At 38.8% G+C, this 19,997-nt stretch overlaps 1 protein-coding gene across 4 annotated transcripts in view; it reads right to left on the minus strand.

Annotated features, from left to right (window-relative positions):
• KaiR1D (Kainate-type ionotropic glutamate receptor subunit 1D) overlaps positions 1-19,997 on the minus strand; it is a 169,601-nt gene that overhangs the window by 3,391 nt on the left and 146,213 nt on the right. For 3 of the 4 annotated variants that reach the window (XM_043423445.1, XM_043423443.1, XM_043423446.1), the window contains exons 8-17: positions 15,110-15,130; positions 13,169-13,321; positions 11,936-12,157; positions 9,486-9,777; positions 9,160-9,298; positions 8,073-8,210; positions 6,869-7,067; positions 4,704-4,935; positions 2,804-2,919; positions 556-711 (exon numbers count right to left, since the gene is read on the minus strand). In XM_043423445.1, the coding sequence (XP_043279380.1) occupies positions 556-711; positions 2,804-2,919; positions 4,704-4,935; positions 6,869-7,067; positions 8,073-8,210; positions 9,160-9,298; positions 9,486-9,777; positions 11,936-12,157; positions 13,169-13,321; positions 15,110-15,130 (1,668 nt within the window). Of the gene's footprint in view, positions 1-555; positions 712-2,803; positions 2,920-4,703; positions 4,936-6,868; positions 7,068-8,072; positions 8,211-8,695; positions 8,834-9,159; positions 9,299-9,485; positions 9,778-11,935; positions 12,158-13,168; positions 13,322-15,109; positions 15,131-19,997 lie in introns of all 4 variants that reach the window. The other variant, XM_043423444.1, reaches the window with a different exon arrangement.

A 19,997-nucleotide genomic window follows, 5' to 3' on the forward strand; every position in this document is an offset into this window, starting at 1 on the left:
AAAGGCATGAGGATGTGCACGAACGTTGTAAGTACCAAGAGGAATATGGGACTGCACAAAAAACGAGTGAAAAAAGGAATTCATGAACGATTTCATTTGAAAGTTCACTTTGGGATTAAAAGACTATATATAAAAAAAAAACTTTACAGAAAATCTACAAGCAAAAATGTCATTTACCACTTAAGTTGAGAAACTTTTTACTTAATTTTTTATCCCATTTTAAACTGAAAGATTTTTAAAACTAAAATACCAATTCGGAAAAAATGTTTTTCCAGTGGTTGGCGAAGGATTTTACAGGATTTGGGAGAAAAAAGGATAATCATTTGACGAGAACGATTATCACACCAAAGTGCTTTTGAAAGCTCTACGATTGTAGCGTTAAAGTGGAACTCCACCGTCTTTCGAGCATCAGCTGATGTATTCCCGGGGTATATCGGGATAAATAGCATCGGGATCGTGACTGCTGCAGCTACACATTCGTGTCATTTTATCGGAAGCTTCGTTAGCGCAAATAACTATATTTTTTTTATCCTCGTGTTATCTGACGACACTCACCCGTTCCTCAACCGCGACTTTTCGACTTTTCCATACGAATTCGCATACAGCCATGACACATGCGATTCCCATTCCACCCATCAGCACGACAAATACGCCACCGACGTTCGCGAGCCCGAGCTCGTTCGCTGTTGACCCACTTTTCAGGTTGTCGTCCTGTAAATTTCAAATTTTCATTATTTTTCCGTCTTTTGGCAAACACAGTGAATCACTAAAACCATGATTAATGTTTACAAGCTCTGTGAATATGCGAAGCAAGAAAGCTCAATGTGGAAGCAATGTAAAAAAACGATTTCTCATAATAATAATGTCGTTGAAGAAAAGCAGAGCATGAGAAAAACATTCCTAGCCAAAGACGTGTCAACAATCGTGTTAATGGAGAGAACTAACGAAACTGTGGGACGCCAGTTTGTTAGCTGATGCGGTTGATGCGTTGTACACGTTTTCTCACGAATAATGAGAACGTCTCCTGGTAATTTTATCTCCGGTATAAGCAACTTCTACAGACAGAGGCTGCGTTTTTAATGCCACGAGCATGTAATTGTACAGGAAGATTCAAAGTTTTCCATTTTCTTTCTATTTTATTTGGTGTGTTCTCTTGTCTATAAACAATGAAGCTAGAAAACGTTATGAAAATTTGAATATTGAATTTTGCGAAAACAATGTTTTCATGATACGCTGACATATATAAACCTGCGAAACAAAGCGAATAATTTTTCTATCTCGAGCATCTTTTGTCGTTGCACCACCGAACAATCAATTTATGTTATCGTGGTTTTTCATTAAAAAAAAAAATGTAACGTCGTTGGCGCCACCTCTAAAAATTTGTTTATACGGCCCAAATTTTGAGAAAGTTACTTTTGCATCGTGTATTAACATAATCACTTGCGACTTCGAAGAAAATTTTTTTTTTCCCCCTTTTGAATGGCCCTACTCTTCGTACACTGTGAAAAAGGTAGAAACCACGGAAATAGTATACGTTTTGTAAAAATTCATAAAAAAATTGAATTTTCATTCCGAATCAAGCTCTGTGCACGAACGATCTATATTTTAAAGACTAAAAGTAGATACGTGCGTTTACGTCCTGCCCGAAAGCCAACGGTGAAGATGGAAGAAGATTGCTTCTATATGTGGCCAGAGTTCGCGACAGTATAACGTGTCTCAAGTCAAGCGGCAGGCGACGCACGAGAGGCTGTGCGAGGGACGAAACGGGGAGGACGAAAAGATGGGAGCTCGCAACTTGCTCGCAGAGGAGAAGAATACTCCGACTCACACCCCCGACAGATTATTCTACCTTGAGATAAGGAGTTGCTACTGCCACAACGTTACTTTTGCACTGAAACTCTCGTAGCAAGTGTATAGAAGAACTTAAAGATTGTGTGCTATATTTATATAGGTATGAACGTAGCTGTTTTGTAGAAGGATTTTCGCGTCAAATTCGAGTTTATTAAATATTCAATGATATTCGTTCCCCTTTATTCCTACGATATGAGGACAACAGATCAGACAATAAGTTTGAATTATTTATTCTTTCACAGACAAAGTTTTTCCTTGTTTGTTATTTGTTTAGAAATGACGTTTCTTCAGATCTCGGTGACATTTACTTCCGTCTATTTGCATGATGTAGGCAGAGAAACTGCAACAGCGAATTGGATTTTACATCGATGTTCCAAACAACATTTTTTTCCTTTCTTTATTTACGCTGAAATGATGTGGGAAGTAAACTGAGCTACGAACAGAGGCAGGAGACGTGCTCATCCTTTATGTTCAAAGTTTATTCCCTCAAATCGATTAAGGGACGAGTGCGAAGACCGATTTCACTTGAAAAGCCCCTTGTATCTCGTGTTATTATGTAAATGCGTATGTGTGCAAAACGTGGCTAAGATATTCGAGAGAATTATTCCGAGTTTCAGTCACGTAGGACAAACTTTGCCAATTCGCGGGAGAGGCGCACAGTGAGCGAGAAAAAAGGGAGAAAAAGACAAATTCTCGTTACGCTTTTGGTCGAGGGGGAAAGAGAAGCAGGAGGAAGAAAAAACGAGGAAAAATGTGGTGTTAACTGGGTAACTTGACAGTGAGATCGAATAATGAGAAACCTCGAGAAATGACAGTCCGCGAAGCCCAATTTGCCTATTTTCACAATCGTAACGCCTGCCTATTTTGTGTTTGTCGATTAATATTGTAATTTGTGAATTCCCTTCGAATTTTCGAGAGCTTCTGCCAATTAGCGAGTTACGTATATACTTACTCTGCAGTTTCCTCCACCCCGTTTCTCCTTCCACCATCGAGTCTTCAGTATGTGTAATTTTCCCTCCTCCTGAAGCTTCAGAATCGCACCACTTATCGCGGTTCTGTACGGTGAGTCTGGAGCAAAAATTTCCACCGGAATTTCACAGGTTTAGATTGATGAGTCAGGGAGTCAATCGTACATTCGCAAAATTGTAAAAAAAGCTCGAAAAACAAAGGCTCTGACGAGACTATTATTTATCAAAATCTTACATCTTCCACGTTTAAAGTAACAATTCAAATCAAAACAAACGAACGAAACAAATATCTAAATGTACTCAGATGCTGCGAATATAAATAAAAGTTATTTCGCTAGTGAAATTGATGATTCCAAAAGTCTAAAAGTGTTGAGCGAAAATTGTCCTTCAATTTCAAAATACAATAACTCCCTTCAACAAAAATATTGGAATGAATAACTGAGAGGATCGTTCAGCCGGAGGCGTTTTTAAGTTTTTGACGATTCTGGCAAGCTACAATATTATGAGAATCGCATAAATGCATTTATTTCCAAACGTAAATATTTCGAGCGATATTTTTCAGCGTAATTTGAATTTTCGATCAAGAAATCAAAATAGAGCAAAAAACGGTCTGAAAATAAAATAAATTTTCAATTTGCTTATAAAAATATTGACGGAAAAAACGTATGGATGTTATCGCAGTAAAGAAATATTGAAAAATAGAAAAAAAAACGTTTGCAGCACAAAAGATCGGAATGAATTTAACGCTCGTTTGCATTACCAGTGTTGAAATTATTCCTTGCCCTACTGTATACAATCATGACGGCACAAGGATCGTAACACTCTTGAAATAAGGATGAAGATATGGTAAAGCCATGCCGGATGTGCTTTCGCAAGGAACTAAGCCCAGCAAAGTCGTGTTGAAGGGAATCTCGGTTGAAGCCAGTTTCTCGAGAGTTTTCGTTAACTTTAGCTGGGGGATACGTAACGTTGATGAACGAACCTGATGGCCTCTGGATGTTGAATAACCTTACGGTTTTAGGTGATACCATCAAATGGTGGAAGATGGTTTTGGGATATGATTTACGTACATTGAATATTCTTACTCGAGCCATAACGTGCTCGGGCCTTAACCATAGCTCCGATAAAATTTAACGCGACGAATTTGTCGTCGTTGTTGTTAGTCTTAATGGTGCATAAAAGAGATTTTTTGATCGACGTCTCATCTGATTAATCCTGGATTAAAATTATTTATAAAACGAGCTTAAACTGTAGTATAAATTTGTCGTCGGCGAATCAACGAGATGAAAACTAGCACTGATGAAAGCAATTGGAATCCATATGGTTCGCGTGATTGCATATATAGACTTTAACACTTTCCAGGAATCGAATCAAGTTGGATTAGAGAGATTTCTCGATGTGTGTTCGTACCGAACTAAATCAACTGGAGAAAAGTCATGTTATAGGAATTCTGAGGGAAGCAACTTTCGTGAGAGGTTCTCTCGTTAACTTTATAGCTCACGGTGTTCGTACGTATGATAAGCGAACCTGATGGCCTTTGGATGTTAATATTTCCCGGTGGATTTTGCTTTACTTTAGGAAAATCTGCAATAACATTTACAGTGATAATCGAGTTTGAGTTTGCAGCAGTCGAAGTAAATAAAGATCTGAGGGTGTACGAGGATTTTGAAAAATTCAATATATCAGCTTGAAGAAATTACAAAAATTGCTGTACCGCACCCCGGCTCTTTGAGGCTGACGATCATTTTGAAAAACCAAATTAATGATGTCGCAATTCCGTATAAATAATAAAGAAACGACACGAGAAGCAAAGAAAAATTCGATGACATTTTTCGACTGTAATGACACGCAGAAACGAGTGTTTTATTTAATCGAAAAACTTACTCGGTGGCATCGCTATTCCATATCCTTTGGAATCCAAAAGACCACCGACTTGGGTCAGCTCGCAATTCCTCTCGATGACGTACTCGATCGAAGTAGATTCCATGAGGAACGCGTAATTGCCTTTTCCTTTGACAACCCTTTCGACACCTTCGACGTTGCTTTTCGTGAAAACTGAAGGTTTAGCAGACTCCATGAAGGACCACATGCGTTGGTACGTCGAGAAGTTTGAATCCTAGTGACAGCAGTGATAACAACACTGTTTTTACTTATAATAATCGTTGTTGCTTTTTTAACACAAGAAAAAATTGCCCGGGGAATTTTAGCCGTTAATTTCGAAACGTTGCATGTTAACGTGAATTTTCTCTCCAGAGGATTGAGTAAAACGAGCAAAAATCGAGCGAATGTATAATTGTTGGCGATAAAAAAAATTGCGAATAGCTCCTCATGATTCATCGATTTATAGTTTCTTAATATGCCGGTGGTTCGTTAACTCGTATAATTAAGAGGAATGGCCGCTGCGACGAGGTGATTATGACAACCGTTACATATTTCACTTTTCAACGCTTCAATGGGGATTGCGTATTGACGGAAGAGTGAAAAGCGTTTTTCGCAACCGCTCACACTCAATTGCAGCCTCATTTATTTTTTTTATTTCAATTGTTTAAGGGGGTCAGCCCGCGTGAGGAAGGATTTTGGCGCCTTGAAACCTTTCTGAAAATTGAAATTTTGTGTTTCGAGGCGCGAAAATCCTTCAATTTTTTATATTTCTGTACGATTTTAGTTCAGGCGACAGCCACTGCTTTACACATCGAAACGCTCTCTGGTTTTTTGATCACAGATAAACCGGTCCCCCGGAATCGTGGAAACCATGGAGAAACATATGGGTTCAATATGAGTTAAAAAATTCTATTGTAGAGTTGAAATACCAATAAATAAACCTTTCAAATTTCAAAATTCTATGTTATTTTTCCTCGCCGCAAAAAAACCCCAAAAAATTCGTCTGCCACACGGGGTGAGCCCTTTAAAAAAACACAATTTTTTTATTGAATATTCAAAAATGATAATGGTTTTATAAACCACTTCACGATATTTTTGACTAATGAATTCCACGTTCGAATTTTTTACGTCTTATTTGTTTGGAATACTTCAAACGGAATAGATCTTATGCAAATGCGCATCCCGTAAATTCTACGCCGTAACAAATGGAAATATCCCAAGTGAGCTAACGTGAAATTGATTACATTCAAACGAGAGACTGCCACGAGTGATCTTATTCCGCTATTCTTGATTACTCTGGAAAGCCGTGTGCATGAGTTTTCCCACCGAAAGGATTTTCGAGATTGGTGTGCGTGTGTTCTACGTCCGGGGAGCTAATATCGCTGATTTTCGAGCACGAACAACGCCGTCAAAATCCATCTATTCGTTCGTCTTAATTAGATAGTGCTCGAGTCACAAATTAATCACTTTCTCGATATCCCGATAGAGAGGAAGAGCCAAAGTTCAAGGATGCACGTCAGTTCATGAATTAACGAATAAATTTCCTCTCGGACCCTCGAAACGTTTTCGAGTATTTTCCTCAGAGCGACTTTACACCTAAATAGACTGAAACACAATTGTTTCATAAATCCCACTCCCTGAATAATCTATCATTCGCTTTTTCGACAGAAGAGTAAAGTTGATTGTTAGGAATGAGGATCGAAGCTCAAAGTTTCACCTCAGTTTACTGATTTTACAGGAAATAAATTTTTGTTTGAGGCCTCGAAACGTGGCAACGTGGTCAATAATACTTTCCCACATTATTTTATCGATTGAATATAATTGTTAAATGATTCAAATAAAAAAGTAACACGTAACAAGAAAAGTATTGCTCAAAGTCACATTGATTGGCAGTTAAAGTTTTGATATTTTGTAATTTCGACTAAACGATTAGTCGTATCAAAGTACGATGAAAAAGCCCTCTAGAATTTTGTATCGACCGTTTGCATTGGAGCTGAGAATAAAAATTCTACGAATGGGATTTCTTCAAAGTTGCAATTTCTGTTCCTGCTTCAACGAAACATTTGTCACTCGACATTGGAATTAAACATTCGATTTTTTTTCCCAGTTTACTCACGAGTGCCAAGAACAATTCATGAAACTGATTGAGAAATTTGAAGAATGCTTACCCGGAAAAAGGCAGCAGTGCTTCCACCGCCCAGAGCTCCGTACTTGATTTTCGTCTGTTTGGCAAGATCCTCAGCGCTTTCGATGGGCGATTCCATCCTTTCGACGGTGAGAAAAGCGGCCAAATTGGCAGTGTACGATGATATCATAATGAGGGTGAAAAACCACCACATTCCGGCCACCATTCGAGTCGAAACAGCCCTGGCAAAAACGTCCAATTAGCAACACAGCTCAAATCGATAAACGCTTTTTACAGTCGCACTTTTATTTCCATCGAGCTCATTGAATGATCTTTCCAGATTGATTTACCAGTGTGTACACGAATTGACAAATAAAATATCGGAGAAGCTGCGCAAGCATTTTTTCAAATATATTATTGCTCTAATCAGTTTCATTCGTTTTGTTTCCACTCTACGACTTATTGTCTACGTGCAAAATTTCTACATGCACAGCCGACAACAAAAAGAAAACTAAAAAATAATCGTCAAGGTATCTAAACAAAAAAATGTAGCAGTGCTCAAATTTTAAAAGACAGATTACGAATAATGCTAAAATCGAAAGGGAATGAATCATTTGAATGAAATATTTTGCTCTGTGGCATTCTTATTTGCAGAAAAAAAGCATTTGTATACTACTCTATGAACTACTTCAACAAGGGATAAGGTGCGAGGTGAAAAAAGATGAATATTTGAGTCGCCACTGTCCTTAGTTGTCAATTTAGAGTCTGTATAATTCAGTTTGTCAACGTAATTGTATTTATTCTGAAAAATGAAGGGCAGGACAGCGACGAGGATAAAAGACTCGCGGTGGACTCTAACGCAGGCTACTTGCAGCAAAGCCTACGATATAGCATCGAAAAGGTTGTGTTTTAATACGATAAAATATTCTAGTAATGGATGAAAACATCTTTCTCATTAATTCGTCGGTTTCTATGTCAAATAGTCTATGAGGGCGAAGGAAATTGTTGTGAAAAGGGTAAACGTTCCACGTGAGTGGATCATCGAATCGGAATAAATGGAAAAAGTGTAAACGGCCACCCCTGAGTTTTCCCTAAGTCTCGTACAAAGAGCGCTTTTTTGTTGTCTGGAAGGAAAGCAAAACGGCAGATTTTGTTTGATCTCGAAGTGAAAATAATCCTGTCTCCAAAATTGGACGGAGTTGATTTGATGTTTTGATTTTTGTTTTCTGGTTTTATAGTGGACTTACTTCGGCGCTATATCAGAGCCTTGCTGCATGAGCGAGCCTATGGTGAACCAAAGCGAGTTCAGGAGTGTGAACTCGTTCTCGAGGACCTCGGACTGGGCGTTGCACGGATGGGGATTTTCCCACTCGTAAGGGCTGAACCTGCGGACACGTGAACAGGAAACGGGACGGGATTAGATCTCAGAGCCTCTCGATAGAAATTCATTTCCCATTGCTTTCCCCGTTTTCTGTGTTTCCTGTAATTTTTTCAAATTTTCAAATCAAACGTTTTTACGATTTTTCATTTCTCGTGACGCCTTCGCTCGCGTTTCTCCTTCTGCGAGAGAAACATCTTGAGACTCCGGATGCAGGGACGATGTTACGAGGGGAATTATCATCGTGAGCCAAACAAAGTCAGAAAATAACGTTTGAAAAACTACAAGAGCAATTAAATGTAAACATGTAGGTGACGGTACAGCACGCAATAAAAGTGAACAAACAGAACGCGACGAGCAGGTCTCGGATAAGTGATCAGAGCTTTTTCCTCATTTCTGTTTCATTCGAGCTCCCTTTATTTCGTTCTCATTTATGATCATTTGCATTTTTTTCATTCAGGCTCGTGTTTTCGTTCCTGGGAACAAGCTTACTTGGGCAGAATATCACAACCCTGGCGCATCAGAGATCCAATGGTGAACCAAAGACAGTTGAGCAGCTTGAAACGGTTCTCCAGACGATCGGGATTTTTGTTGCACGGGTGGGGATTATACCACTCGTAAGGCGTGAATCTAAATCGATCAACTTCACGCTATAATTATATCATTCGAATGTGAGACTTGTCATGTTCTTTTCTATTTTCCCACGTCCAGTTACAGCTTTTGAAATTATTATGATTTCCAATTGTACATTTATTTTTCGATGTTTCGTTGATTTTTACAGTCCTCCATATTTCGAAGGTCGAAAACGTTCGGAAACATTTTATAATTGTGTCCTCGATTCTGCCTTAGAAATGTTTTCATCTCCTCCTTATCGAACTCTCCACTCTGATGCGGTATTGAAAGAAAGTGTGCAGACTAATGCGAGGGGGCGGAAAAACTGTAAATTTTTTACTTGCCTGGCCAGTATGAAAAGAAGAACCGAGACACCGAGGTACGCGGTTGCCATGTAGATCCAAACGTCCAGGCTTAGAGGACTCAGAAAGGAGAAGAGATTCGGTGGTTTCTTGATTGGTTTTCGATACAGGATACTGATACCTGGATTTGTAAAATTGAATAAATTATCCAGGCTTCAATGGGACTGAGAAATTTCAATGGCATGCTACTAAATCTATGAACTTCCAATCAACTATTTTAGGGCTTGGCTCTAAACGAAATGAAATTTGAATGATTTATAACGTCAATGAGCTTAAATTACGGAATTGGGTCGAAATAATTGACTTACCGAGATTCATGAATGGCATTGTAAAATCAACCGCCTGTTCACGATCGTATGTAATGGTCAAATCGGCAATAGCAAGATCGGCTTTCTGATCGAGTAATTCCTTCATCATACCATCCCACTCTTTTGTCTCACGATTCAACGAACCGTAATGATCATCAGGTACCAATCGAAACGTATAATTAAAACCGAGAATCCGGGATATCTCGTGAATTAGGTCAACGCTGTAACCCTCGAATTGTGCATTGCCTGTGAGCGATTCGCTCGAATCCTTTCGCATACAATATGGCGCACTCTGCAAATATTTTAACGATCATTTTTGCCCATTTACGTTATTCGTTTGATCAAATTTCAGAAACTCCCAGTTGGCTTGTGAGCAATTTAAGAATAAGCCTTGTTTTCAGAGAAGGTTTAAAAAAAGTTATTTATAACACAAAGAAAAAGATAAATTGAATCGATTTTAATGGACAATCAAAAATCAGAAGAAATTCGTTTTTCAGGTCATTTTTTCGCAGAGTTATTGAATAAAATGATCATTAAAAATTATCGGACGAATGGAAATTCCCTGTACGAAATAATTCGTTACAGAGAAAACAAACCGAGAATGCGAAAAAAGAAAAATCATAAAACAATCGGGCAAGAATACTTTTTGAAAAATAACGAGAAGTCCTCGTGTCTGAGTGCACAGTCGCTTTAATCGTACGGCATGAAAAATCCACGCCTTAACGAGCATCTGTTGATGGTAAAGAGCGAGGGGGTTCGGAAAGCGGGAGAAAGTAATAAGGAAACGCTCATAAAAGTGAGCAGTCCTCTCCAGCTCCTTTTCCAACTTTCAGCCCCGCGAAAAGTACTCTTTGCCCCACTCCTATTTCCTGCATTCCAGCCCACCCTCGAAGCGCAAACTTCCCCGAGGGCAGAACTGAATATCATGGCGGCAACGACGACGACGACGACGACGACGACGTCGAGATGCAATGAAGTGCAGAGGAAACGCGCTCAACTCTCGTCTTTGCACTTCGCCACGTGCCTACCAAAGTCTCAGGCCTCGTGGATTTTTACGATGAAATTTTACGAAAGTAAGGAGTGAAACCAAAGTTTTTACGAACCACATACTCCAACGGTTACATTTTACTCTATATATTATATGTTTTACGTAAGCTCATAAGAAATTTACTTATAAATTCAAGTGTCGTACACATTCGTATAAAGTCAATTTCGTGTGAAAGAGTACTTTTTTCGAGCTTTTACGTATTTTAAAAAATCTTTCGGAATCCAATATCAAAACGGGGCATTGAATTTTCTTAGATTCCCCACCCTGAAAGTTATTACCCAAGCAAAGGATGAACTTGGAGCAGGGGATAAAAAGTCGTTAAAAACACTAATATTTTTCATTTAAAACAAACGACGTTGATTCCTAGATCATTGAATCCTCGGGCAGGAGTTTGAGCAATAAGACGGAGGAACGGTGATGTGAAAAAGTCTTTAGACTCGAGGGGATTCGACTTGAAATGCCTCTTGAATTCGAAGTTTGGTATGAATATATGTTTGGGGTGGATTCGTGATATGGCGCGTGGATTTGGCTGCGATGTATTCTGTGGGTAAGCGACACAAAAGTCAACGACTTCAGGCAAGTTCTTAACCTCGTTAAAATGCATGCACTTCGTCTACGAGAGAAACGTGAATTCGAGAACGCGAGAGCGCGAGGGAGAGTTCGTGTGAGATTTACAAGAAACAAAGTATAATGGGGCTGCGTTTTTTGCCCGCATTTTCTTTTCACAAATTACCAAAGATTGCTCCAAAAGTTTTTATAAGCTGTGAAAGCTTGATTCATTTTTTTATAGGATAGACATCGAAAAGTCATTATAAATAGCAAGAAATAGCGATAAACTTCGTAATCGAGGGCTCGATCGGCTCGGTTCCGATAGAAATATCGTTGCAGCTTTTAGCTGCTAACAAGAAAAAAGGAAAGAAAAACAGTGGAAACGTCAACCTCAGATTAAGACAGTTATTAACTAAGTTTGAGCACAGAGAGTGAAAAGTTTCGTAACTTTATGATAGAAAAGAGGCTTTTCAGACGGAGGGAAAGTGAGGGAATCGTTCGAGCCCGGTTTTCCCAGCGTGCATTAGTCGTGAAAATTACTCACAGAAATAACTAACGAGACTAGCAACGTACCTTTCGGTTCTCACAAAATACATGTAAACACCCATATAGGCATATGAAGGTCGTACATATACTTTATTCAAACTCGCTAAACTTCATTACGAAGTTGACGAATGGACGAGGTTAACGAATTTACGAGGGAGTGCGCCAAGTGTGTGCGAACGAGAGTCTGGACAAACGGAAAATTATGCGTTTCCACCCCCATATGATAAAAAGTGCGGCGAAAAAAGGAAGAAAAAAAACCATCTTGAAAAAAAATCTTCTCCTCGCCGAAATAATTATTTTATCTCACCAGTATCGTCGTCACGATGAAAGTCTTGTTTTGCAGGTTCTCGACAATTTGAGTGTACGCGTCACCGAAACTTCTCGTAAAATTAACCCCCTCGGTGCTGTTCCACGTGCCTATTTTTTTCAGACCCTCTTTGCTGTTCAGTTCGATTATGTCCAGTGTAAAATCCGATCTGAAGCCTTGATGATCGAATTTAATAACTCCTGTAAGTCCGGTCATCTCGACCTGGCCAAGTAAATTATCATTTTAAATGATTATTATTATTTCAGTCTTAATATCACATCATTTTTTTTATGAATTGAGTTTTTTTTCATAGAATACGAGTATCAAAAGGAGCAAGAGACTGTACAGCCCGGAAGGAAAAAGTCTGCTTCGTTGGAAGGGCATTTTGATGAATCGGGGATAAAAGTAAATTTAGGCGAGCAGGTGGTGTTCCTTTCCAGTCAATTTCGAAGCTTGATAGGACTCTGAGTGGTGTTGAACCTCTGTCCAGTCGATCGATCACTTTTTTCGTGTATAAGATATTTTTATTAATAAAAACGTAACAATTCTTGCACAATGAATAAATGATCTCAAAGGCATCGTCCAATGTTTTAAAATATTTACTCTCAAATTGGATTCAACGAGGAAAAAAGAACGTACGGAAATTGAATAACCTCACACAAGTCACGACGTTGATTTTGTGAGGATAAAAAAGTGATTTATAAATTTTCCCTCGCGACAATGCGGAGTTGATGGATGCAGGGGTCTCGCAAACATCCACTAATCGCTGGCACGATGTTTATTGTTCATTAACCTGAGTCTACAGTACAGTGAAAAGAGCCCAAACGAGAAATTAAATTCTCGTTATCGTCTAGTGTAGCAGAATCTTTTTTTTTCACATACATTTTGTGTGTTTTCGTTACTTTTTAATGCTTTACCCCATCGCCATGTATTTACGTATGAACGTTTGTACGTTGTTCTGAACGATGTACCGCGACTACGTCCTCCCTAATAAATCAGCCAGGGACTGGTGAGCACGTCCATTAAAAACAAAAACGACTATTAAAGAGATTTTATTGCCCTCGTCTTTCCCTCGTGAAGGCCAAAGTATTAAAAGCAACAAATTTGCACACGAATATCATTGGACCGCCGTTGTTTTTTATTTTTATCCAAAATTCAATGAGCTTGTTCGAAGCTATTGAACGCCTGATTTTATTGAAATTCTTTTCTGTTACAGGAAGATTGTTTACTTACGATTTTCATGTAATTTATGAGAGAGTATCCGTGAGACCACGTGTCTGTCGATTCACACGACAATGGTTTGATCTCCAGTTGTTGAGAAGTATCAAGGACGTGTAGTGCCTTCGCGAAGAGATGCACCGCGTCGTACATCAGGGCTGTTTCAGTCTGTCGTATCGATGAAATAAAAAACGTTCGAAATTAGCAATCGACTCTCGATTATTTTTCATAAACGGTAGTAAAATTAATGAACGACATAAAAAATCGCTGGAACGCTCAATATATCGGAAAAGGAGCGACTTTTATTTAGCTCCAAAATATGTCCGCCTGGCATACATCGCGATAAGAGACTCGGCTGACTCACCTTTTCCTACTCTCTCTTTCCCACACATTGTTGTGACGTTATAGACTTTTTTTTTCTTTCGAGCGTTAAATTCTTCACCCGGATGAGCTACTTTCCTGCTTTTATCCAAGCTTATCGATACAATTTACGCCAGTCGCATTACCTTTTGTCGAGTATCGTGTGCAAAGAGAAAAAAGAGGGGGAGAGAGCGAGCACGAGAAAGGGGACGGGAGAGTGAGAAAGCACATTCTGCGTCGACGAGAGTTTAGATATAAAGAAGGTTTTAACTGAAAATCCTTCTCCAGAAAACTCGGCACGGGGAATAAGCTTTCACGATCGTTTCGTCTTTGTCGGTATATTCTTTTTCTCTGCCCGTTACCGACCTCATTCAACCAATTATCAAGGGGCGTTTTTATTTTTTGTCAATTCCGACCCGGAGTAGGAACGTTAGCAGAATTTTTATGTATCTTCCGAAGCGATTAATTCGTGAGCAAATCGATCGGAAAAATGTTCGTTAAATATGATCTGAAATTTGAACAAACTAGAAATTTTGTCGATCCGAACTTTTCGATTATTTTTTACCGCCGTTTCCCGCTTCGAGGGACGTTGTTTTCTTTCGTTTTAGTCCGCACGAATAGAAATCGTCCATTATCGCAGATCGATATGCGTTCTGTGTATTCGCACCGCTCCAACGAATTTATGGCATTCGGAGGAAAAATAATAATCGAATTTCTAGCTGGGATGGAATTGCGAAAGCGTTATCGTACTCGCAGGACTATAACACGGTTCTGTCATGTAACGGAAATCCATGCATGGGCCAGGTCACTCTCGCATAAGCTTCGGCTCGAACACATCGTCAAAAAACTAAGAAATATCAATTCGAATTTCGCGAACGCAACGATCCCGTTGCTGAAATGCTATATTCTACGGAACTGGATTCGTTCGCAATGAAAAGCGTAAGATACGATATCAAAATTCCATCAAATTTTAACAGAACTTAACGTTTGTACGAACAATTTTTTCCACCAACGTCAATGTCGTTTTTACATTCTTTTTACATCCGCACGCGATAAAAACACTCAGCTTTCAGGATCAGTAGCTCAATGCGAGTCTAACTCGAACGAATTGGCCCCGGAGTTTCTTCATGGGGTTGCAATATTTGTTGTAAATTATGAGAATAACCGTTTTGCTTATCGCAATGAAATTCATTGCTACGCTACAAAGTGCTTACGGGGTAGTACAGACATGATCTATAATTATTCCGATTGATTTGGCCAGCTTATGTACGAAATCGAATATATATATATACGTTCGAAACGTACGTATGTACGTATGTAGGCGTAAATGCAAATGTAGATAAACACGAGTATCTATACTTGTAACAACGAATTTACTCTTGGCAAGCTATCTTGTAAATATTTGCATAGATACTGAACATATTTGCGAATTTTGCGTCATACGATCGACCCCATTGAGGATTAAATGTGAGGGGATTCGAGGCATGAAAAAAAAAAAAATATGAAAAATGCACGAGTGCGAGGGAAAAAAATGCAAATAATCATGAAAAACCGTGACTGAAATGATCGCTCGAACGATTATTTTTTTCTACTTACCTTAACGAACGTGAGATTATTCTGCATCCGGATAACGGAGGCGTGGAAACAAAAATGATAAAGATTTTAATAATAAAAGTGTGCAAACGTTGAAATTCGTTGGGAAATATACAGCTGGGAGTAGTTCGTCGAATAAACCTCGACATGGAAATTTGGTCGAAGTACTATCGATAATACGGAAAATTTGCCGCAATCATCCTGCTGAAATTTTCAAATGGGTCACACATTGTTATTCAACTTCAATACTGGAGAAACGCACGCTGAAAACCGAAATAATTTAACGATTATACTGTAGGGATTATACGGAGTGGAAAAGTTATTAAAATTGATGTTTTCCTGTTTAAAGCCAGGAAATTATTGCTTGCGACATTGCAAATGGAAATAAAGAGCGTCTATTTTTTGAGTGGTAATGAGAAACTATTTTAAAAATCATTTTTTTCGAATATTTTCATCGAAAACGTATCTTTTCCATCCAATAATTCGGTCAAATGGATATTTTTAGTCTCTCTGAACCCAGTTTTTTCAGTCGTACGTTCCCTATTCAATATCAATGAATGAATATTTTAAAAAGAGAAGGAAAAGAGAAAATCGAATCGGTGTATAATATCGAAAGCCACAAATAAATCATCGTGTAATTCGAAATGTATGCTGGTGACGTTGGCCGAGTGCAAACATTGAAATGGTCGGGTGGAGAATAGCGGCATTACGGGTGAATGCTGCAGCACGAGCGATTCTGGAACATCCCTCGTACGTGGTCCACTACCGGATTTATATTATCTTCGATGGGAATCGATGTGTAGCCAACAATCCGCGCTCACTATCCAAACTTCGAGCGGCCCCAGTGTCCATACTCCTCCAATATTTACGAGTCAGGTATTTCATGTCAAATCGCCTATTAATAATCCACCTTCGTAATTCGCTCTATTCAAAAGAGACACGAAATTAAGTTGTAAGCTTGAAAATAAAACCTCGCACGGTCAAAAGTCTTTTTTCCTCGTTTCTCATTCAGCAGTTCTATCATTTGTGCTTCACAGCTGGAAAAAAGGAAATAAAAAAAAAAAAAGAAATAAAAAGGAAATAAAATAATTAAAAATGAAAGGGATTGAGTACGACCAATTGCATTGATTTCACCCGAATCATGCGTACTTGGAACGTTTTGGTCATATTTTTTTCATCAACTTTCATCCAGAGTGCTGTTGAAATAAACTTTTTTCATTAGCTGAAGGTTTTTTTTTAACTTTGTGATATTATTTGAAAAATTCAAGAAATGAGGGAGGAATTGTTTTTCTATTGATTCTGTATGGTGAAAAGTTTTGTTTACAGACCTATTATTGAGGGGAAGCCACGATATTGACTTCTAATGTGAGCGCATGAATCATACTTTGTAATACAGCCGTATAATCCATGTATGCAAATGTCGAAATCGTAATATCGGTCGAATCCGTAGGCGCAAGTGAATAAACACTTTAAGGGGAGATCCTACTTTAGAAAGTAAATAAAATGATTGTTTTCGGGAATGTTTTTAGAATGAATGGAAATAACTCACAATAGCGAACTTTTCGATAAAGTTTCAAGCATATTTCAAGAGTACAAAAACATATATTTAATGTGAGAAATACTAATTTGTACATGACTTATGCGCCAAGTCTGATTGTCGAAGTTTCTCAGCTGCGTACAATGCGGAGATCGTAATTATTTTCTGCAACGAAAATTCCAAATACTTTTTTTCATTTCCGTATATCTTCCTTCCATATGAACCCATAAAAATCCGAAAAAATTGCGAAATTCTATATTTGTAGCACGTTGAAGTGATGTTCTTCTTCTTCTTTAGAAGCGTTTTTTTCACGCTCGTTAAAAGCATAGAATTTCAAAATTTTTTCGAGTTTTTATAAGTTCATATGGAAATGAAAAAACATTCCTAAAAACAATCGATTTTTTTGACTTTTTAAAGCAGGAGGATAAAATTGTTAAGTTCACACCGAATGGTTGTTGCGAGTACAAAGTTCGAAGCTGCGGCAGATATTCTCGATATCCGTGAAACGTACAACTAGTAGGCCGAGTTGAATCGGTGAATTATTAGAAAAATTCGATTGACTTTCTCTGTGCGAGTATGAATTTTTTTACGTCCCCTGATTTGAATGATCAGGATTTCATAAAATGGTTCAGCGGAGAGAAAAAAGTAAGCTTCGGTACTCGGAATACGACGGCTTGGAGAAATTCATTTTTTCACTGACTCATGGATCTTGTGGAATATTGAGATTGAGCACGCTCGCCAACTTCCTTATCGGGCGAAGCTTCATAATCGGGGACAGCGATGCAAGCGCATGAACATAAATACAGAGTAAAAAAGCTCGTTCCGTCGTCTCGTACTCGCGAAAAGGAATCGTAATTTTTTATCGAAGTTAAAAAGAATAAATTTTATTTCCAGTAACTTTGAGCGTTCGGTTTTTTCTACTCTAATTAATGAGCGTAGGAAATGAATCTTCAAAATGGATCGTAAAAGGGAGGCTGCGAGAGGAAAAAAGTCGAGGGAAGGGCTGAAGGAGATGGAAAATCGATGCACCTAGCGAGAGCCAAACTAGTCGAAATCAAAAAGGGATCTCGAGAGTAACTCCCGGAAGTCTTGCCTTCCCTGCTTTCCCTTCGTCGATTCTACTCCATTTCTCTTTCTCAAGCCCCCCTTTATACCTTTTTTTTCATAACTTTGTCGGCGAAGCGAGAAATGCCCAAAGGAGAGTTGGCACAAGGTTAGTGGCTGAGGTCAGGAGGGGAAGAAGCGTGACTCGTTGAGAATCGACGGAGAATGGAGAGGGGAGAGGGTGATGGCACAAGAGAAAAATAAGATTCTTCGAAGGCCACGAAAGGACGATTGCACGAGGTTTCAGGAGCAAAAGGATGAAGCGAATACACACCAGCAGTTCTCGCAACAGGGATATCATCCCTTGGAGACTTCTTCATCCCCCCCCACTTTGTACTGATCCCAACGATTTTTCCGTCATCTATATGTACGTAGATGTATACGTCAGGCTCGGGGATGAACTTGGTTATCCGCGGATCACCGATCAAAAGAGAAAACGCGCTCGGCTTTTTGGAGGAAAAAGCGAGGAGGTCCATCGACCAAAAGGAAAAACCGCCGAAAGAAAGTAAGAGAGAGGGAGAGAAAGGGAAAAGAAGTATGAACGATGGACCAAAGAGAGTGGAATTATTCCAGCATCCTTTGCGAAGAGGATTTGACGAGAAACGATTCGCGAAAAGGGCTCGAATACGTTGCAAAAAATATCGTACGTATTTAAATCTACATCCGAGTTCTATTCTGTGTGTATACATATTTACATTCGTATCATTCATGTATTTATACATTTCCATATATATCTCTGTATGTGGAACGATCAAGCCATTACCACAAGCCTGTAGAATCTCGAGAATTCAGAATTTAGTAGCACCGCCATTGGGAGCCTCGAGCGAGCTCGACTGCACATACGCAATACGAAATTTTCTATGAGAAAATCTTTTCGATACACAACAGAAAGGGAGTTTGAATAATCGATATATCATCGAGCTCGTTTCACCAGATTTTCGTCCCGTGAGAGTTGCAAACTTTGAAAAACTTCTTTTTTTTTTTAAATATTTACAAAAACAAAAAAAACTATACTTTATTGCTCAAAATGCTTGTTTACATAATCCAAGACATATTTAATCCATCAATTTTAATATTGTTGAACGGAGGACTGATAAAAGTGTTATTTTTTTCGGACCATTCCTCAGAAAATGACGACGGGATGGAAGAAAAATGGTTGTATCGTGGATAAATTTACGAAGCGAGCGTAGGAAAAATTGGAAAAACCTCCGTGAATACGTGTGCTTCACAGACGTATATTGGATGCTGGGACATTACATATGAGAAGGTCCGTCGTCGTCGCGGCTAGAAAAAGACGCGACAGCAGACGCCTCGAGCGAATGGAGAAAGAAACCAAAAGATAAAAAGAGAGATGAAGAGCGGTGCGAAAAGTTTTTAAGAAAAGTTTTGTCGTCGTGGGACGGCAATCGCGGTCATGGGACTCGGCCAATTTGCTTCCTTTTTTTCGTCCCGCCATATTTGCTCGTAGAACGATGGTAAAGATTGGGAAAAAAAATGACAACAATATATGAAAGAGGTAAAATTGAAAAAAATAAAAAGGAAAAAAAAAACACAGAACGACGTTTCAACGTGAGCAGATGCTGTCGCGTGTGAAACTTCGAGTAACACACGCGCTATCTCACATTTTCACGCTCTTTTATACTCGTTTCGAAAGGTTCTCAAAGCACGTATATAGCCCAAAAACGAGCGACAGAGAGGCAAAGAAGAGGGAGACACAAAATTTGAAAGTTGAGCTTTCGCTTCAACTTTCGTTCACACGTCGATATTGTCCCCGCCAGATGTTCCAGCCAATATTTTTTCCCGTTTTTTTCCAGGCTTTTTTTATCGCTCACTCGCAATGCCCAGCCAGATCGTATGACATTTTCTTCGGAGAATACTGAATTTTTATTCGGAGGGACTCGCACAGTGCCAAACGACAATGAGCCAGTAACTCGTTAAATCTTCGTGCTCGCGTTAAAATTCCTGGAGAAACTAATTCACTGTCAATTCAACGGCTAATGATACTCGGAAATATTCAAACGTTGCCAGAGTATTTGAAACGTCACGAGAATTAGGTTTGACTGAGAAAAACTCACGTGAGTCGACGTATATCAGTAATAATCGTTAAAAAAAAGCATGAGACATTTTCTATGGAGAATAAATTAGTCGAAATTGCCATCGGCATCGTAAAATAACTAAATTGATAAATTTCAATGTTCCCGAGAAAAAAAGGAAATTATAAAAGACTTTCGAATGCTGTTCCGACGACAA

Source organism: Venturia canescens, chromosome 7 (assembly GCF_019457755.1).
Source record: "Venturia canescens isolate UGA chromosome 7, ASM1945775v1, whole genome shotgun sequence".
Taxonomy (NCBI): Eukaryota; Metazoa; Arthropoda; class Insecta; order Hymenoptera; family Ichneumonidae; genus Venturia; species Venturia canescens.